Here is a 19,691-nt window from a genome sequence, read left to right as displayed (position 1 = left end):
ATTTGGCCCACGGTGTTACAGACCAGGTACAAAATCATGTATTAATGTCAAGCCCTTCATAATGTAAGTCTCATGCAATGTAGACCTGCATTGACCATCACATGTAGGCTATATCATAGAAATCAAAAGCTATTTCCATGTGAAAATATTATGGGATTTTCTCCATTGGTTTTGTTGGAAGGCCTACATAATGCCCCAATAACCTATTGGCTACTGTCTAGATCTGTAAGGCTACAGCCTCACCACTAAACCATGCAGGAAGTTACACATAATTCCCAGAACGTTTAAGTTTCCGTTCAAAAAATAATATATATCTATATATATATATTTTTTTTGTCCTCCGATGAGGGGGGGGGGGGGCGCCTGGCAGGTGGTGGTAGTATATTCTAGATTTAAAAATGTCTTCTGAAGTTTGCAATTTCAACTTTGAAATTTCAGACTTGATTTTCCCTCCCGAAAAATGTATCAACCCCAAAAAGAATGTCCAATAATCATGATCCACATAACAATTCACATTTCCTGTTGCTGCAGGATTATTTTCCTGCTGTAGCAAACTGGCTCAAATTAAGACCCTATACCTGTAGCTAGCTAACCTGACTTACAATGTTAAATAGGCATTAGTGGACATTTCTGTCAGTTCTTGGGAGGTTTAACTAGAAAAAGCATTCATAAAATACATGAAGACTTCTCCCCTGCACAAAAAAACAGCTGTGTATCACAGGTCAGACCATGTTGTTGTTGCAAGTCCACTATGGGAGGACGAACTCAAGGCAGAGGCAGAGTAGAGGTGATGCCATTGATAAGACAACTTGAACAAACCACAATGCAGCCGATGTGATTGGATATTATCTGTCAAACAATGTGTCCAACTGTTTGTGTGCCGGTTGTTAGGTCTTAAAAAAAGAGAATAATAAATCAATTAAAAAAAATGTCCAAAAGCTGTCAATTACCCGCTAAAGGAAATGCTGGTGTGTCTGAGGTGTGGCAGCAGGTTCTCCTTGCTGTCCTGGTTGTTGAAGGCTTTGCTGGGGTCAACCCTGCGTTGGGGCTGGCCTCCCTTCTTCTGACGGGACACCTGGGCACGCAGCTTAGACAGCTCCTACACACACACACACACACACACACGCTTTACAATCATGTATGACTGTAGTACACCTAAAAAGCTTTTGGCAACACCCAGTCCCTTCGTGGATTTAAAAGAAGTGGATATATGAAAACAATGATGGTGAAACTCCTACTGCACAAGTTGGTGGCAACTAAAGTGGAATTGTTACTATAACTATATTTTGTTTACTTTAAACAATATAGCCCATGCTTATATTTAAATCAGCAAACTGACCTGTTTGAGGGAAATGTTCTCATCTTTGAGCTTCACCACGTGTCTGATCTTCTGTTTCTGGTTCTGGTGGCCCAGCAGACGAGCGTAGGCGTCCGCTAGCCGTGTTAGCTCCTCCTGGTTCGCCCCGTTCTCGTTCAGTAGCAATTCCCGCTCAGCAGCAAACCCATTCAGCTGCTCCTGCAGGGCCAAACCAACCGGAAGCAGAGATGGGGGAACATAGAATTTAAAAAACTGTGAATTGGGCCCGTCTTTAAGTCAATGACCACTTCTACTCATACTACATTCTATGGGGGAATATAATTGAACATTGACAACACATAAGAAAACACTCAGATGAAGTACATTTCCCACAACGCAGCAGTGGACTGACCTGGAAGGGCTTGACCTTGGCGTAGAGCTCCTCGTACTGTCTCCTCCAGTGTTCCGTCTCTGCATCACTGAGAGAGGAAAGGACAGAGTTAGAACAGTGTATTTAAAGCCTATTGTCTTATAATACCATTGTCTTCTACTTGATGAACTGGGTCCATATTCATAGTCTCAGAGTAGGGTGCTGATCCAGGATCAGTTCCCTGCCTGTCCATGCAATTGTATTTATTAATTAATCTAAAAATGGGAAACAACCTTAAGATAGTTCATGAATACAGGTCGGTCGGTCAGTCAGTCAGTGGTCCTCCTCACCTCTTGTCTCGAGTCTCCAGCAGCATTCTCTGGAAGTCTCTTCTCTGTTCCTCCATCTCCCAATAGAGAGTCACCTTCTCCTGGACCACCACATCCACCTGGCTCTGGAGAGAAACCTCCTGCACCTCCACATCCACCTGGCTCTGGAGAGAAACCTTCTGCACCTCCACATCCACCTGGCTCTGGAGAGAAACCTTCTCTTCCATCAGTTCTACCTGGTTCTGAAGGCCCTGTTTGTCTATTTCAAACGTCACCCTCTCTTTCTCTACCTCATTCATGTGGTTCTCTAGAGATGGCAGATATTTCTTTACCTGGTCCTCCATCTTCTCCGACTGGTTTTGAAGACTCAGTTTCTCCTTCTCCACCTTCCCTACCAAGCACTGAAGAGTTAGCTTCTCCTCCTCTACCACCTCCACCAGTCTCTCTCGACCCCTCACCTCCTCTGACATGCCTTGCACTTCCCCCTCTCCTTTCTCCTGCTCCAGTAGCCTCTGCACCCCCTCTTTAGTTTGCTTAAATAGCCTCTGAAGCTCCTCTTTCTCCTCTCTAGCTTGCTGGAGTAGCCTTTGCACCTCCCCTTTCTCCATCCTCTCCTCATGCAGCTGTCTCTGCACCTCCTCAGCCCTCTTCATTTCATCATCTCTCTGAGATAGACGTGTCTGTACCTCCAACAGAATTCTAGAGATTGGGGTAGAGAGAGAATGGAGAGGGGGGAGCAGAGAATGGAGGGGGGTGAGAGAGGGAGAGAGAATGGAGGGGGGGAAGAGAGAGAATGGAGGGGGGGAGAGAGAGAATGGAGGGGGGGAGAGAGAGAATGGAGGGGGGGAGAGAGAGAATGGAGAGGGGGAGAGAGAGAATGGAGAGGGGGAGAGAGAGAATGGAGAGGGGGAGAGAGAGAATGGAGAGGGGGGAGTAGAGAATGGAGGGGGGTGAGAGAGGGAATGGAGGGGGGAAGAGAGAGAATGGAGGGGGGGAGAGAGAGAATGGAGGGGGGGAGAGAGAGAATGGAGGGGGGGAGAGAGAGAATGGAGGGGGGGGAGAGAGAGAATGGAGGGGGGGGAGAGAGAGAATGGAGGGGGGGGAGAGAGAGAATGGAGGGGGGGAGAGAGAGAATGGAGGGGGGGGAGAGAGAATGGAGGGGGGGGGGGAGAGAATGGAGGGGGGGGGAGAGAGAGAATGGAGGGGGGGAGAGAGAGAATATGGAGGGGGGGAGAGAGAGAATGGAGTGGGGGAGAGAGAGAATGGAGTGGGGGAGAGAGAATGGAGTGGGGGAGAGAGAATGGAGTGGGGGGAGAGAGAATGGAGGGGGGGAGAGAGAATGGAGGGGGGGGAGAGAGAATGGAGGGGGGGAGAGAGAATGGAGGGGGGGAGAGAGAATGGAGGGGGGGGAGAGAGAATGGGGGGGGGGGAGAGAGAATGGAGGGGGGGAGAGAGAATGGAGGGGGGGGAGAGAGAATGGAGGGGGGGAGAGAGAATGGAGGGGGGGAGAGAGAATGGAGGGGGGGAGAGAGAGAATGGAGGGGGGGAGAGAGAGAATGGAGGGGGGGGGGAGAGAGAATGGAGGGGGGGGGGAGAGAGAATGGAGGGGGGGGGAGAGAGAATGGAGGGGGGGAGAGAGAGAATGGAGGGGGGGAGAGAGAGAATGGAGGGGGGGAGAGAGAGAATGGAGGGGGGGAGAGAGAGAATGGAGGGGGGGAGAGAGAATGGAGGGGGGGAGAGAGAATGGAGGGGGGGAGAGAGAGAATGGAGGGGGGAGAGAGAGAATGGAGAGGGGGAGAGAGAGAATGGAGAGGGGGGAGTAGAGAATGGAGGGGGGTGAGAGAGGGAGAGAGAATGGAGGGGGGAAGAGAGAGAATGGAGGGGGGAGAGAGAGAATGGAGGGGGGGAGAGAGAATGGGGGGGGAGAGAGAATGGAGGGGGGGAGAGAGAATGGAGGGGGGGAGAGAGAATGGAGGGGGGGAGAGAGAATGGAGGGGGGGAGAGAGAATGGAGGGGGGGAGAGAGAATGGAGAGGGGGGAGAGAGAATGGAGGGGGGGAGAGAGAGAATGGAGGGGGGGAGAGAGAGAATGGAGGGGGGGAGAGAGAGAATGGAGGGGGGGAGAGAGAGAATGGAGGGGGGGAGAGAGAGAATGGAGGGGGGGAGAGAGAGAATGGAGGGGGGAGAGAGAGAATGGAGGGGGGGAGAGAGAATGGAGGGGGGGAGAGAGAATGGAGGGGGGGAGAGAGAATGGAGGGGGGGAGAGAGAATGGATGGGGGGGGAGAGAGAATGGAGGGGGGGAGAGAGAATGGAGGGGGGGAGAGAGAATGGAGGGGGGGAGAGAGAATGGAGGGGGGGAGAGAGAATGGAGGGGGGGAGAGAGAATGGAGGGGGGGGAGAGAGAATGGAGGGGGGGAGAGAGAATGGAGGGGGGAGAGAGAGAATGGAGAGGGGGGAGAGAGAATGGAGGGGGGAGAGAGAATGGAGGGGGGGAGAGAGAATGGAGGGGGGGAGAGAGAATGGAGGGGGGGAGAGAGAATGGAGGGGGGGAGAGAGAATGGAGGGGGGGAGAGAGAATGGAGGGGGGGAGGGCGAAAGAGTCAGAGGGGGGAGAGAGAGTCAGTCAAAATCCCATCAACATGCACATTCAATCACCAGATATTGAGAAGCCTCATGATGAGCTCACCTTGCATACTCCTTTCTGGCTTTCTCCTGACACTGCTGGTTAGCTAGATGTTTCTCCTGTTCCTCCTCCATCTCCTCTCTCAGCTTTTTCACCTCCTCCTCCTGTTGATTCACTCTCTCCATCTGCTTTGTCACCCTCTCCACCTCATCCTCCAGCTCTCTACTCCTATCCTCTGCTCCCTTCAGGGCCTGTCTGGTGCTGGTGGAATAAAATACACATTTTTATGTCTTAAAGACGATTAATGCTCGATCCGGAAATGCAGTGCGGAGGCTCTGTATGGAGGGTATGACAATTGTGGAGGCTCAGGAGGCCAAATCAATCTCCGTACGGCAATACCGTGTGCCTCCCAAATTGTGTAACAATGTATAGCTCTGTATAGCGCCGCAGGTTTGATTGACAGTAGATGGGGGCAGTATATCCTGTATAAACACAAACGCACTTCCTTGACAACTTCATTCATAACAGCTCAGCTCCACGAGGCACAAGAAGTAGGACTGTCTTGAACGGTCCGTAAATGCTGTTCTGACACTGCAGATTCTGGATTGACCACACAAATTGCCTTTACAGAGCCATGACTGCTAATACTTTGCCCCAAAGTTAAAGGGACAGTTCACTTAACATCTGAAACTGCATTTTTTTTTATCTGTCAAAAGATAACTTTAGTGAAACAAGAGTGAAACATTTTTCCTTGTGAAAGGAGAGTGAAAGACAAAACTGTCCCTTGAAGCACATTTGTACTGGACAACAGGGCAGGGGCAACTCCTTACCTCTCCAGTTCAGTGGCCATGTGTCCTATCTTGCTGAGGGAGGTGGTGTGTTCCTCCTGCAGCCTCCTCGTTTCAGCACCGTGCACCTTCTCCAACGCCTCCACGGCACTGCTTCTCCTGGAAGGAGATGCAACTCACACCGTTGAAAGGAGCACTTTGAGCAGAGGTGAGGTGCATTATCCCTAATCTTGATAACAGGGCTCGACATTAACACCTGTCCGCTTGCCCGGGACAAGTAAATGAAAATTGTCGGGCAAGCAGAATATAGATTTAAATTGTCGGGCAAGCAGAATATAGATTTAAATTGTCTGAATGTAATAGTAGAAAAATAAAATAAAAATCCCAGTATGAAACTTTTACGCAGATCAGAAATAGGATCAGATCGTCCTCTGGATGGATGTTTTAGTAACTGCAGACCGCAATTAGAGTACAACTGTATTGTATCTTATTCAAATCACCAGGGCCGGTTGCTAGGAGCTACGCCCAGGCATAAATTCTAAGCCGAGTAGGGAGCAGGTGTAGGGTGTTGAAGGTTTCTGATCAGTGATAGATGAACCAACAAACAGATGGGTTGTACCCCCTCCACTTATTAGCCCAGCCAGAGATTTACAGCGATTGGGTGAAACAAAATCCCATTGATTGATGAATCTATCACACAAGTCATGGGTGTTTGGGCGGGAGCAGGCTACTACACGACTGAAGAGGAAAATAATACACTCCTTGAGATGAGCAAACTAGACTAAAGACGATAATGAGCATTCACCTCAGCGAACATTTTCTCATCCGAATTGTAATCAAATATCCAAAACGGAGATTCAATGACCACCAAAATCTGACCGTTTGATTTAGTGAAGACTCTGGGACCCGCGACGGCCCGACGCTCGTCCCATAGAGCGGTGAGGCTGTCTCAATCAATACAGTGCTGAAAGGACCCTCTATTCCACACGCAGCTACTGCTTTCATTTATTAACAGTCAGGTGACTTTGGGAGTTTCAGTAAGCAACACATGTGAGATGCCTTCAACTACATTAGCCTACTTTATTCCAATATTTTCATCATTCAGTGATAATCATTACCATAGAATATTTTAGCCATACAAGGTTATAGATACGCATGTCTTAATTAGTTGTCTTGCTTAGAAGTAGCCTACCATAGCAATTTGATCCCTGATTAATTGAACGAGGCAATTATTTTATGAAGACAAAAAGCATTTGGTTGTAATTGTAATGTTGCAGTATTTTATAGGCTATGAAGGGTGGCCAACCATCCTCCAGAAGAGCCTTAAAGGGGCAGTGCTGTATTTTGAGACAGACTTGAATATGCAAAGAAGCCAATAGACAGAGTGAAGCCTACATTTATGTCTGATTCTCTATGGTAGCAATAATAATGATAATAATGCATTTTATTTGGTGGCTAAAAAAAGCCCTGCATAATGAGTAACTATTTGGGATACAAGATCATTGATTGAGTCCAGTCTGACTGCAGCTAAACTACACGGCAACTCCAGTCAAGATACTTAAAAAAAAATTAAAACACTATTTCAAACCCGACAGAGCCTGTTTTATTCATTCATTCTCTCAGTTTAGTTCTAATCCCCCCCCCCCCCGCTTCCAACCCCCCCCCCCCCCCCTCACCTGTCTAGCAGTGCTCTGGTCTCAGTCAGTTCCCTCTCCATCTCAGTCTTCTCCTGCTGGAAACTCTGTAAGGCCTCCTCTCTCCTCTTCTCCTCCTCCTCCCTCCTCTCTTCCTGCAACTCCAGAACTGACAGCTCCACTAGAGCCTCCTCCAACTCATCCTCCAACTGTTTCCTCTCGTCCTCGGTCTCCTCCCTAACTCTCTCCAATCCCGAGGCCAGGGAGGCTGCACGCTCCTGGGGAGAAAGAGAGACACAGAACCAGTAAGTAGGTGAGTATTCTACTCTGCAGAGTCAGGTGTGGGATTTTAAATGGGGGCCATATTGGAGCCAAGTCACCCCCAACGCCACTAACCTTTTCCTTCTTCAGCTCCTCAGTCAGGGAGGTGTGCGCCTGCGCCAGCTGCTCCTGCACCTCCTTCTCACTCCTCCAGTTCTCCTGCAGGAGGCTCAGCTCTGTAGTCAGCTCCTCCACTCTCCCCTGGCCCCTATCTAAAGACAGATACACACAGACACTTGGTATAGAGCCAACACTGATAACAGCAACCTGGAGACATTTCCCCAAAACCCTGACTCTTCCTGATAATTCCTGATAAATCTGCTCAAGATAAGTTCCCATTAGACCCATTCTTCCCATTAGTTTAGGGTATGTCAGTAATATAATTAGGGAGTAGGGCTGTATGTATTTGTTTACTTCTCTCCTCCTCCAGGATTTTGCACTTCTCTCCCAGATGAGCCATTCTCTCATCCAGCTCCTTCACTGTCCTCCACAGCACTTCCCTCAGACGCACTACCTCCGCATCCTGTTGCCGCACTGCACTCTGGGAGTCAGACATTTCCTGGTTGGCCCGCTGCATCTGTGTTTCCATATCTCCCAATGCCTTCTGGGAGGACGTCAGCTCCGCCTCTCGCCACTCCAGAAGCTTCTCAGTCTCCTGCAATGCATCCCGGGAAGCCTGCAGGTCCTGTTGACCTTTCTCTGACTCCTCCTCCTTCTGACGGAGAATGTTCTGAGAGATCCGGAGCTCCGCGGTGCACTGCTCCAGCCGCTGCTCAAGATGACTGAGATCAAATGCTTTTGTTTTGCATGTCAACCAAGACCATTAGGGAACTGATGTCATCAATTTCAACACAGAGAGACATATGAAGAGGTCGAGAGGACAGCATTCTTCACAAATAAAGCTATTAATTTAAATTATTCTGAAAGCAGTTGTTCAGGGAAGAGATGTGCATTTGCTCACCCCAGTTTCTCGTGCTGAGACTCAGACATGCTGTTCTCCATCTCTGTCTTCTCACAAAGCTTCATACGCAGGTCCTAAGGAGACATAACAGTATGTTATAACAGTTTAGAACTACCTCTAAATTATCATTTCCACATCCCGATGTAAGCACGATCATGGACTATTCAAGTAGTTTCTCCATACACATTTCTTCCTTCAGTAAACAGTATTGTGTTAGGATAGATACAGTTGAAGTCGGAAGTTTACATACACCTTAGCCAAATACATTTAAACTCAGTTTCACAATTCCCAGTGGGTCTGCAGATTCAATACACTCCATTAGTATGTGGTAGCATTGCCTTTAAATTGTTTAACTTCGATCAAACGTTTCGGGTAGCCTTCCACAATAAGTTGATGCATTTTGGCCCATTCTTCCTAACAGAGTTGGTGTAACTGAGTCAGGTTTGTAGGCCTCCTTGCTCGCACACACTTTTTCAGTTCTGCCCACAAATGTTCTATAGGATTGACGACAGGGCTTTGTGATGGCCACTCCAATACCTTGACTGTTGTCCTTAAGCCATTTTTCCACAACTTTGGAAGTATGCTTTTCCTACCTCATGATGCCATCTATTTTGTGAAGTGCACCAGTCCCTCCTGCAGCAAAGCACCTACACAACATAATGCTGCCACCCCCGTGCTTCACGGTTGGGATGGTGTTCCTCGGCTTGCAAGCCTCCCCCTTTGTCCTCCCAAAAAAACAATGGTCATTATGGCCAAACAGTTCTATTTTGTTTCATCAGACCAGAGAACATTTCTCCAAGAAGTACAATCTTTGTCCCCATGTGCAGTTGCAAACTGTAGTCGGGCTTTTCTATGGCGATTTTGGAGCAGTGGCTTCTTCCTTGCTGAGTGGCCTTTCGAGTTGTCAATATAGGACTTGTTTTACTGTGGATATAGATACTTTTGTACCCATTTCCTCCAGCATCTTCACAAGGTCCTTTGCTGTTGTTCTGGGATTGATTGGAACTTTTCGCACCAAAGTACATTCATCTCTAGGAGACAGAACGCGTCTCCTTCCTGAGTGGTATGATGGCTGCGTGTACCCATGGTGTTTATACTTGCATACTATTGTTTGTACAGATGAACGTGTACCTTCAGGCATTTGGAAATTGCTCCCAAAGATTAACCAGACTTGTGGAGGTCTACAATTGTTTTTCTAAGGTCTTGGCTCATTTCTTTTGATTTTCCCAAGATGTCAAGCAAAGTTTGAAGGTAGGACTTAAAATACATCCACAGGTACACCTCCAATTGACTCAAATTATGTAAATTAGCCTATAAGAAGCTTCTAAAGGCATGGCATAATTTTCTGGAATTTTCCAAGCTGTTTAAAGGCACAGTCAACTTAGTGTATGTAAACTTCTGACCCAATGAATTTGTGATAGTGAATTAGAAGTGAAATAATCTGTCTGTAAACAATTGTTGGAAAAATGACTTGTGTCATGCACAAAGTAGATGTCCAAGCCGACTTGCCAAAACTATAGTTTGTTAAGAAGAAATTTGTGGAGTGGTTGAAAAACGAGTTTTAATGACTCCAACCTAAGTGTATGTAAACTTCTGACTTCAGCTGTAGATAGGATAGATACACTAGATACATGTTTCTTCCCTCAGTGACCAGTATATGTTTATACCTGGATGTGGTCGTTGGCTGTGTCCAGGTAACCCTGTAGAACATTGACCTCCTCTCTCAGCTCCTGGATCACAACTGAGAGACAGGGATACAGAACATTGTTAGAATGATGCTATCTAATTATACAGAAAGGGATGGGAGAATGGACACACAGAGACAAACTACTTACCTTGCAGTGTACCCATCTCATTCTCCAGCCCCTCGTTGTGGACTTTGGTGTCGTGGTGGAGGTCCGCTGTGAAAACGAAACATTACATTTCAAAAACATTTCTTAGAGGCACAGCACTTCGAGCTAAACATCTTTTAAATAGATGTGCTGTTTATAACGTTTAATTGATTGATAATAACTAGGCAGGCTAACGATGCTGTGTCAGTGAGGTCAGGTGGTCTCACCCAGGTCCTCGTTCCTCTCCCTCAGGGTGGTGAGTGTAGCTCTGGCTGCCTCCAGGTCTGTCTCCAGCAACATCACCTGGCCCACTGTACTGATCTGCAGGAAACTCAGCTCCTTATAGGACAACACAAATGTCACTCAACCAACCACACTGCTCAGAGACACTACACATGCAGGAAACACAGCTCCTGAACAAAAACACAATATCAGCACACAATTTGATTTAGAGCGAGATGTAGGCAAGGCAAACTCCGATATATAGTCAGGATAATAAATTGTGTGTGAAAAGGGTCACTTTGAGTAACCAAACATTGCAGATAGAAATGCGATGAATAGAGCCGACGTGTAACTTACTCTACATAGCGTATTTCAATGTGAATATAAGAAAACGCTGCGTACCACGGACGTGTCCCAGGTGTCGTACCTTGTCCTTGACATCCAGTTTGTTTCTTGCCTCCATCAGCTCCATAGACATAAACTGGAATCGCTTCTTAGTTGTGTCTGCAGAAACCTAGAGGAACACAACGACAACACAGTCAGACATTTACAAAACAAGGTACAAACAGAAAATGTGAACATCTGTTATTGGACAAGCTAGGGTAGTAGCCGATAGTAGGGTGGAAGTATTGCTTTGTCAACTAGACCCAGATGACACATAACCTATAACCATAACAACCAGTTTATACCTTTTTAACCCTGTAGCTAAAGACTTTTGCTTTAAGACCATTGGGCCGGTTGCCCAGACACAGATTAAGCCTAGTCCAAGACTAAAAATAATTCTAAAAGGAGATTCTCCATTGAAATAGCTTTTAACTCCAGGATTAGGCCAAATCAGTGGAAAAGCAGCCCATTGAGATGAGCATGCCAACTCTTGATTGTACCATCAAACACCACATTACCTTGTTCTTGAGGAAGTCGTTAGTCTTCTTGAACTCTCTCTCCAGGGTGGTGACGTTAGCTGCCAGACCAGTCTTCTCCCTGACCACAGACAACAGCTTGGCCTCCACCTTCCTCAGCTCCTCCTCCAGGGTTACCAGGCGCCTGTCCTGCTCCCCGCGCTGCTGCACCAGGGAGCGGATCTACAGGAGGGAGGAGACGGTTAGTGTGTGCTAAAGCAGTGAATCAAACAAACTTAGGGAAGAGGCTTCTACTGTTAACATGCATGAAACCAAGGCTTTTACGGTTAGATCCGCTCCCTGGTGCAGCAGCAGTGGTGGGGGTTAGTGTGTTAGTTGAAGAATGAAGGCATGCAGTAAGGTGGGTCACAGCTGCTGTAGGTCACAACAGCTGCTGTAGGTCACAGCTACTGAAACTTAGCCACATCAATGATAAATCTTGTCACATTTTTTTTTTCTTCAACTGATAACGGTGACTATTGCGACAGACAAGACATATTTGCTCCTCAAACCAGTCTGTATAACTATACAACCTCTTTCTCCAGGAGTTTCTGCCGTTTCATCTGCATCGATAGGTCACTCTTGTCTTTCTTTGACAAGGACCCGTCAACCTGGGTGAAGGAGGAATGGACGAATTAATCGCAAAGGAGAGCCATTGCATTAGGATTCAAGGGATAGTTCAGGATTTTGGCAATTAAGCTTTTTATCCATCAGATGAACCCATGGATACCATTTTTATGTCTTTGCATTGAATTTGAAGGAAGACGCCAACTAGTGTTATTGCTAACCAGCATTAGCACAATTACTGGAAGTCTATGGGAACAGCTAGCATGCTAGACTTTCAGTCATTGTGCTAACACTAGTAAGCATTGGCTTCCTTCATACATACCGGACACAGACATACAAATAGTATCCATGAGTTTCTGACTGGGGAAGTTGATAAAGGGCTTCATTGCCAAAATCTCAAACTATCCCTTTAAAGCACCAGGGTGTATTCATTAGTCGGATTCCACTGCAAAACATTTTGCAACACAAACTGCTTACACCAAACGAAAATCGTTTAGAGTTGATCAAGTACAAGTTCAGGTAGGTCCCTCCATGTTTCATTATGTTTGCTTCCTCGAGTAAATTGTCTTATGTCACTGTAGCGCCTCCAGCCCTGCTCAATATGCCTCAGCTAGCTCTTTTGTTCCCCCTCCCACACATGCAGTGATCTCACCTGGTTTAAATAGTGTCTCTAGAGACAAAACCTCTCTCATCGTCAATGACTAGGTTTACCTCCACTCACATCCTACCATACCCTTGTCTGTACATTATGCCTTGAATCTATTCTTCCGTGCCCAGAAACCTGCTCCTTTAACTCTCTGTTCCGAACGCACTAGATGACCAGTTCTTATAGCCTTTAGCCGTACCCTTATCCTACTCCTCCTCTGGTGATGAGAGGTTAATTCAGGCTCTGCAGCGCCTAGCTCCACTCCCATTCCCAGGTGCTCTCATTTGATGACTTCTGTAACCGCAAAAGCCTTGGTTTCATGCATGTTAACATTAGAAGCCTCCTCCCTAAGTTTGTTTTATTTACTGCTTTAGCACACTCTGCCAACCCGGATGTCCTAGCCGTGTCTGAATTCCGGCTTAGGAAGGCCACCAAAAATACGAAATGTCCATCTCTAACTATAACATTTTTCAACAAGATAGAACTGCCAAAGGGGGTGGAGTTGCAATCTACTACAGAGATAGCCTGCAGAGTTCTGTCTTACTATCCAGGTCTGTGCCCAAACAAGTTGAGCTTCTACTTTTAAAAATCCACCTTTCCAGAAACAAGTCTCTCACCGTTGCCGCTTGTTATAGACCACCTTCAACCCCCAGCTGTGCCCTGGACACCAAAGGTGAATTGATTGCCTCCCCATCGCTCTTCAGAACTCATACTGTCAAGTGACCTAAACTGGGACATGCTTACATCCCGGCCGTCCTACAATCTAAGCTAGATGCACTCAATCGATCAAAAATTATTAATGAACCTACCAGGTACAACCCCAAATCCGTAAACATGGGCACCCTCATAGATATCATCCTGACCAACCTGCCCTCTAAATACACCTCTGCTATGTATTTAGCGATCACTGCCTCATTGCCTGCGTCCGTAATGGGTCTGCGGTCAAACGACCAACCCTCATCAATGTCAAACGCTCCCTAAAACACTTCAGCGAGCAGGTCTTTCTAATTGACTTGGCCCAGGATATTGACCTCATTCCGTCAGTAGAGGATGCCTGGTAATTCTTTAAAAGTGCTTTCCTCACTATCTTATATAAGCATGCACCATTCAAATAAAATGTAGAACCAAGAACGGATAGAGCCCTTGGTTCACTCCAGACCTGACTGCCCTTGTCCAGCACAAAAACAACCTGTGGTGTACTGCATTAGCATCGAATAGCCCACGCGATATGCAACTTTTCAGGAAAGTTAGGAACCAATATACACAGGCAGTTCGGAAAGCAAAGGCAAGCTTTTTAAAACAGATATTTGCATCCTGTAGCACAAACTCCCAAAAGTTCTGGGACACTGTAAAGTCCATGGAAAATAAGAGCACCTCCTCCCAGCTGCCCACTGCACTAAGGCTAGGAAACAAACACTGTCACCACTGATAAATCCACAAGAATTTCAATAAGTATTTTTCTACGGCTGACCATGCTTTCCACCTGGCTACCCCTACACCGGTCAACAGCTCTGCACCCCGCACAGCAACTTGCCCGACCCTCCCCATTTCTCCTTCACCCACATCTAGATAGCTGATGTTCTGAAAGAGTTGCAAAATCTGGACCCCTACAAATCAGCTGGGCTAGACAATCTGAACCCTCTTTCTAAAATTATCCGCTGCAATTGTTGCAACCCCTATTACTAGCCTGTTCAACCTCTTTCGTAATGTCTGAGATCCCTACAGATTGGAAAGCTGCCAGTCATCCCCCTCTTCAAAGGGGGAGACACTATAGACCCAAACTGTTACAGACCTATATCTATCCTACCCTGCCTTTCCAAGGTCTTTGAAAGTCAAGTTAAACAGATCAGTGACCATTTCGAATCCCACCGCCCTTCTCCTCATTGCAATCTGGTTTCCAAGCTAGTCATGGGTGCACCTCAGCCACGCTCAAGGTCCTAAACGACATCATAACCACCATCGATAAAAGACAATACTGTGCAGCCATATTCATTGACCTGGCCAAGGTTCTCGACTCTGTCCATCACCGCATTCTTATCGGCAGACTCAACAGCCTTGGTTTCTCAAATGACTGCCTCACCTGGTTCACCAACTACTTCTCAGACAGAGTTCAATGTGTCAAATCAGAGGGCCTGTTGTCCGGACCTCTGGCAGTCTCTATGGAGGTGCCACAGGGTTCAATTCTCAGGCCGACTCTTTTCTCTGTATACATCAATGATGTCGCTCTTGCTGCTGGTGATTCTCTGATCCACCTCTACGCAGACAACACCATTCTGTATACTTCTGGCCCTTCTTTGGACACTGTGTTAACTAACCTCCAGACAAGCTTCAATGCCATACAACTCTCCTTCCGTGGCCTCCAACTGCTCTTAAACGCAAGTAAAACTAAATGCATGCTCTTCAACCGATCGCTGCTGGCACCTGCCTGCCCGTCTAGCATCACTACTCTGACGGTTCTGACTTGTATATGTGGACAACTACAAATACCTGGGTGTCTGGTTAGACTGTAAACTCTCCTTCCAGACTCACTTTAAGCATCTCCAATCCAAAATTAAATCTAGAATCGGCTTCCTATTTCGTAACAAAGCTTCCTTCACTCATGCTGCCAAACATACTCTTGTAAAACAGACTATCCTACCAATCCTTGACTTCGGCGATGTCATCTATAAAATAGCCTCCAACACTCTACTCAGCAAATTGGATGCAGTCTATCACAGTGCCATCCATTTTGTCACCAAAGCCCCATTTACTACCCACCACTGAGACCTGTATGCTCTCGTTGGCTGGCCCTCGCTTCATATTCGTCGCCAAACCCACTGGCTCCAGGTTATCTATAAGCCCCACCTTATCTCAGCTCACTGGTCACCATAGCAGCATCCACCCATAGCACACGCGCCAGCAGTAATATTTCACTGGTCATCCCCAAAGCCAACACCTCCTTTGGCCGCCTTTCCTTCCAGTTCTCTGCTGCCAATGACTGGAACGAATTGCAAAAATCAATGAAGCTGGAGACACATATCTCCCTCACTAACTTTAAGCATCAACTGTCAGAGCAGCTTACAGATCATTGCACCTGTACATAGCTCACCTGTAAATAGCCCATCCAACTACCTCATCCCCATATTGTTTTTGTTTTTTTTGCTCCTTTGCACCCCAGTATCTCTACTTGGACATTAATCTTCTGCACATCTATCACTCCCGTGTTTAATTGCTAAATTGTAATTACTTCGCCACTACGGCCTATTTAATGCCTTACCTCCCTAATCTTAACTCGTTTGCACACACTGTATATAGACTTTTCTATTGTGTTATTGACTGTATGTTTGTTTATTCCATGTGTAACTCTGTGTTGTTGTTTGTGTCACACTGCTTTACTTTATATTGGCCAGGTCGCAGTTGTAAATGAGAACTTGTTCTCAACTAGCCTACCTGGTTAAATAAAGGTGAAATAAAAAAAATTGTAAAGGTTTTCCGTTGCAAGAATCCGACTAATGAATAGACCCCAGTACTTCAAGGTTATCTTGATGGTGTGGCTGTGCCAACCAGGAACAATGTGATTATTGTGTGAACACCAACTTACCAGTCCATTCACAGACATGGTCCTACGCACAGCCACAGGTGACGTGGGCACATCTTTAGAAGGAGGTGGTGGTAGGATGCTGGGAGCTGAGTTGGGAGGGAAGGGAATTTGGAAATTAGAATGGTGTAGAAAGTAAAAACACATCTAGGTTTAATGACAGTCTAAATCATAAATGTTTAAATATAGATCTATTGTCAATAGTATGAGGTATTTTTTTGACTAAAACTTCAGTTGTTTGACAGTTAAACTTACCATCACTGGCCTTGAGCAGTTTGAAGCGCTCTGACCGGAGGAAAGAGGCAGGTCCCTTCACCTCTCCTGGTTTCAGCTCGTAGGTGCTCGGTGCTGGGGCGCAGCCTGAACAAAACGTGTTGAAAACAAGACTTAGCCTGCGTTTACACAGGTAGCCCAATTCCCATATTTTGCTAAATTATTGTAAAAAAATAACGGATTGGTCAAACGACAAATTAGTGAGAAAAATAGTAGAATTGGGCTGCCTGTGTAAACGCTGTGGGCTGGCTATCTAATTAGCTAGCTAACATGTCATGTAGCTAACGTAACCGACATGGATATTTTGCCCTTTGCTTGAAACGGAGTAAGGTTTGGCATTCCTAGCTAGTTACCAAACCAACAATACGTTAGCTAGCTAGTAAACAATGTTATACAAAATATTGTTGGACAGCTACGTTAGCTAGATCAGCGCTAACGTTATATTAACTGTTTGGCAAAAGCAACAAGTTAAGTTAGTTGGCTAGGTTCGCTCAATTAATTTACCGATATTTTCATTAAATCGCTTCACTGGAGCTCTTGAAAAAGGCATGGTTTGGAAGAAATAGTTGACTAGAAAATCGGTAGTTACAGTTTAAGTTATAGCTGGTCACGATAAGTGCCAAAGCAGCGCTCCAAATTCAAAATATCAACACAAACCGAGCCCCTGTGAAATTTCAAAACCAATCAGAAAAGAGACGACACATACTTAACCAATCAGGGCAGAGGAAATTAGACTTCCGCCAGCGCCCACCAGCCCCTCCTTCTCCTCATGATCACTGTGGCTATATTCAAATATATTTAGTATTTTTTAAATTACAATGTACACGGTCATACATGATTCTTAATAAAACTTTAGTTAGACATTTATTTAATGGAAATACAACAATTTAATTTCCTTTTGCAGGACCATTCGTTGTACATCTTTATATTCTTATTTTCTAATTTTTGTATTTCAAAACATGATCACTTGTACAACAATATTATTAATATCATCACAAAAACTTAAGGTCACAAATGTATCCGTAATGACAATATATCGCTTTTCTTTTCATGCCAAAGGTTTGAAAATGATGCATTGATAACTTTTACTTAACATATTCACCCATTGAATGAACAATAAAAGTGTAGTTGTGTGAATAAATATAACAAAAAGGACCATTGGAACAATAACAAATTAAACAGAAAGGGGAAACTGAAAATGTGGTTGCTCCTTCATTGATGTAACGATCATTTTCCTTCATAAGAATAAAAAACTGGGACAAAATATTTTGATAACACTGCTTAAGCTAAAGGGGAAAAAAGTCAAACAATAGTGAATACATTTAGGAAAGGTCCCTTTCTCCATTTCTGGTGTGTATTTCGTACCTAAACTGGAAAAAGGCAACTACTTTATATCTTCTTCTATAGGAGGGAATGAACTCTACAGGAGTTCGCTTGGTCCCATTCACTCTCTGAACAAATCTAATACAGTAACATCATCCTGGCCTCTTTTTTTATTTTACAATCAAGAAGTATTTCTAATGTTTTATTACAGAAAAAAAACTCAAATAAAACACATTAGCGCAGATGATGTCAATAATTTGTAAAATGATAAATAATAACACTAATAAGCGCACATACAGAATATAAAAACGTTTCAATAAACTGACAAGACAGTAGGTGAGGTTTCTCATCAGAAGAGGCAAGTTATACCAAGGATGAAAAATGTAATTATCAATAATTAATTAAAAACAATAAGAATTACAACACTCAACTTCTCTTTTTAGTTCAACAGTGAAATTTACAATGGAACAGAATAAAAATACACTCAAGAGGCTAAAACCCCCAAAATATGGGTAAAAATAAATAAAATCAACTCAGAAAAGCAGTGTCCTTGTTATGCAGTCAAGTGTCCTTGTTATGCAGTCAAGTGTCCTTGTTATGCAGTCAAGTGTCCTTGTTGTGAAACAGTAGGGTTGTGTGAGGAGAGAAGAGGTGAGGTGTGGCTAACTACTCCTATGACACTGGTTTACTATGCTTGGGTATGTCCAGGGAGATTTGGGCTGCATACAAATGGAACCCTATTCTCTATATAGTGCATTACCTTTGACCAGAGCCCTGTAGGCGCTGGTCAAAAGTAGTGCACTTTATAAGGAATAGGATTCCATTTGGGGCACTCCTGTGTTAGCTTCTGGGATTCATTAATTATTTTGTTGACTTGTGTGATGATCATATCATGGATGTTATGGGGGGGGAATTACACTGATGACATTGGTGTTATTAAGTATCATCGTAATACTTAGCACCTGTGTGGACTTCAATAAGCAATTCAATAAATAGCCGTTAGGTTCTCTTTCGTATGTAATCTACAAAATAATAATCTCAGGTTATAGGTCATTTCAGAATCTGATTATTTGTATGCGTTGAGGTTTTGGAGATTATTCCAGCATATCTATCATCTTTTATGTAGGTTGATTGTTGTTGCTCACTAGATGGTTTCTCAGAGATATCTGAGACTGTTGATTGTGACTAGAGGGGAAGCTGAGTGGTACTGCAGATCTGTAACCACTCAGGATTGGCAGTTGTGTGTTACTGAGGACATCCATGTGACATATATCTCTTGGGACAGGAGAAGGCATGTTGGGTGTGAGAGTCACATGGGTTTGAGAACAGAAAAACATCTGGAAACACCCACAACTCGAAAAACTAGACTGTGGTTTTAGACTGGAGTTCAGAAAACTACGTTTGAGATTTAGACTTTTTATGGATGCTATGTTCCCACCAAAAGTTCCAAGACAATTGCATTTTAGAATGCAATCTGGAATGTCATTGGTATGGAATATTTTGTGCCCAAATGGTGTACAGTCATACAGAACTCTGGAATCCTAAGGCTCTGAGAGTCTGAGTAAAAGATCAAAGAAAGGCAGAGTGTGTGGTGATGATTTGGGTTGGTGTGTGTGTATTTGTACTGTGTGTGTATGTTCTTCTCAGCACGTTGTGGCCAGGGACTGGTGTATAGGTGGCTGGAAGCAGCGGACATGCTCCACGGTGGAACTATCGGTCTCCACAGCCTTCATGTACTTGTTAAGGATGGCAAAGATCTCATTGTTCAGGATCTGGTACTTCCTGATCCGATCAGCCATCTTCTTCAGCGGCTGTGGAGAGAGAGGGAGGGATAGAGGGAGAGAGGGATAGAGGGAGGGAGAGAGGGATAGAGGGAGGGAGAGAGGGATAGAGGGAGGGATAGAGGGAGGGATAGAGGGAGGGATAGAGGGAGGGAGGGAGGGAGGGAGGGAGGGAGGGAGGGAGGGAGGGAGGGAGGGAGGGAGGGAGGGATAGCGAGAGAGACGGATAGCGAGAGAGAGGGATAGCG

General features: G+C 45.4%; 2 protein-coding genes across 2 annotated transcripts in view; both read right to left on the bottom strand.

Annotated features, from left to right (window-relative positions):
• Positions 1 to 366: 366 nt before the first annotated feature.
• On the bottom strand, positions 367 to 16,889 carry LOC139365864 (hyaluronan mediated motility receptor-like). Its single transcript, XM_071102925.1, has 19 exons — positions 16,844 to 16,889; positions 16,322 to 16,426; positions 16,070 to 16,155; positions 11,810 to 11,887; positions 11,280 to 11,459; positions 10,805 to 10,891; positions 10,383 to 10,494; positions 10,159 to 10,224; positions 9,991 to 10,064; positions 8,324 to 8,397; positions 7,777 to 8,144; positions 7,438 to 7,574; positions 7,084 to 7,319; positions 5,450 to 5,566; positions 4,683 to 4,880; positions 2,018 to 2,695; positions 1,710 to 1,776; positions 1,340 to 1,516; positions 367 to 1,099 (listed from the first exon to the last, which is right to left on the bottom strand). The coding sequence occupies exons 1-19, from the start codon at positions 16,887 to 16,889 to the stop codon at positions 947 to 949; spliced, it is 3,039 nt and encodes a 1,012-aa protein (XP_070959026.1). The 3' UTR covers positions 367 to 946.
• Positions 16,890 to 17,180: 291 nt separating this feature from the next.
• The window catches only part of LOC139366482 (cytoplasmic FMR1 interacting protein 2), a 46,273-nt gene continuing 43,762 nt past the window's right edge, over positions 17,181 to 19,691 (bottom strand). The window contains exon 30 of the mRNA XM_071103995.1: positions 17,181 to 19,473. Within this exon, the coding sequence (XP_070960096.1) occupies positions 19,306 to 19,473 (168 nt within the window). The 3' untranslated portion in view covers positions 17,181 to 19,305. The remainder of the gene's footprint in view (positions 19,474 to 19,691) is intronic.

This window comes from Oncorhynchus clarkii, chromosome 14 (assembly GCF_045791955.1).
Source record: "Oncorhynchus clarkii lewisi isolate Uvic-CL-2024 chromosome 14, UVic_Ocla_1.0, whole genome shotgun sequence".
Classification (NCBI taxonomy): domain Eukaryota; kingdom Metazoa; phylum Chordata; class Actinopteri; order Salmoniformes; family Salmonidae; genus Oncorhynchus; species Oncorhynchus clarkii.
The sequence above is the reverse complement of the archived record's forward strand: the minus strand, read 5'-3'. Positions and strand labels throughout refer to the sequence as shown.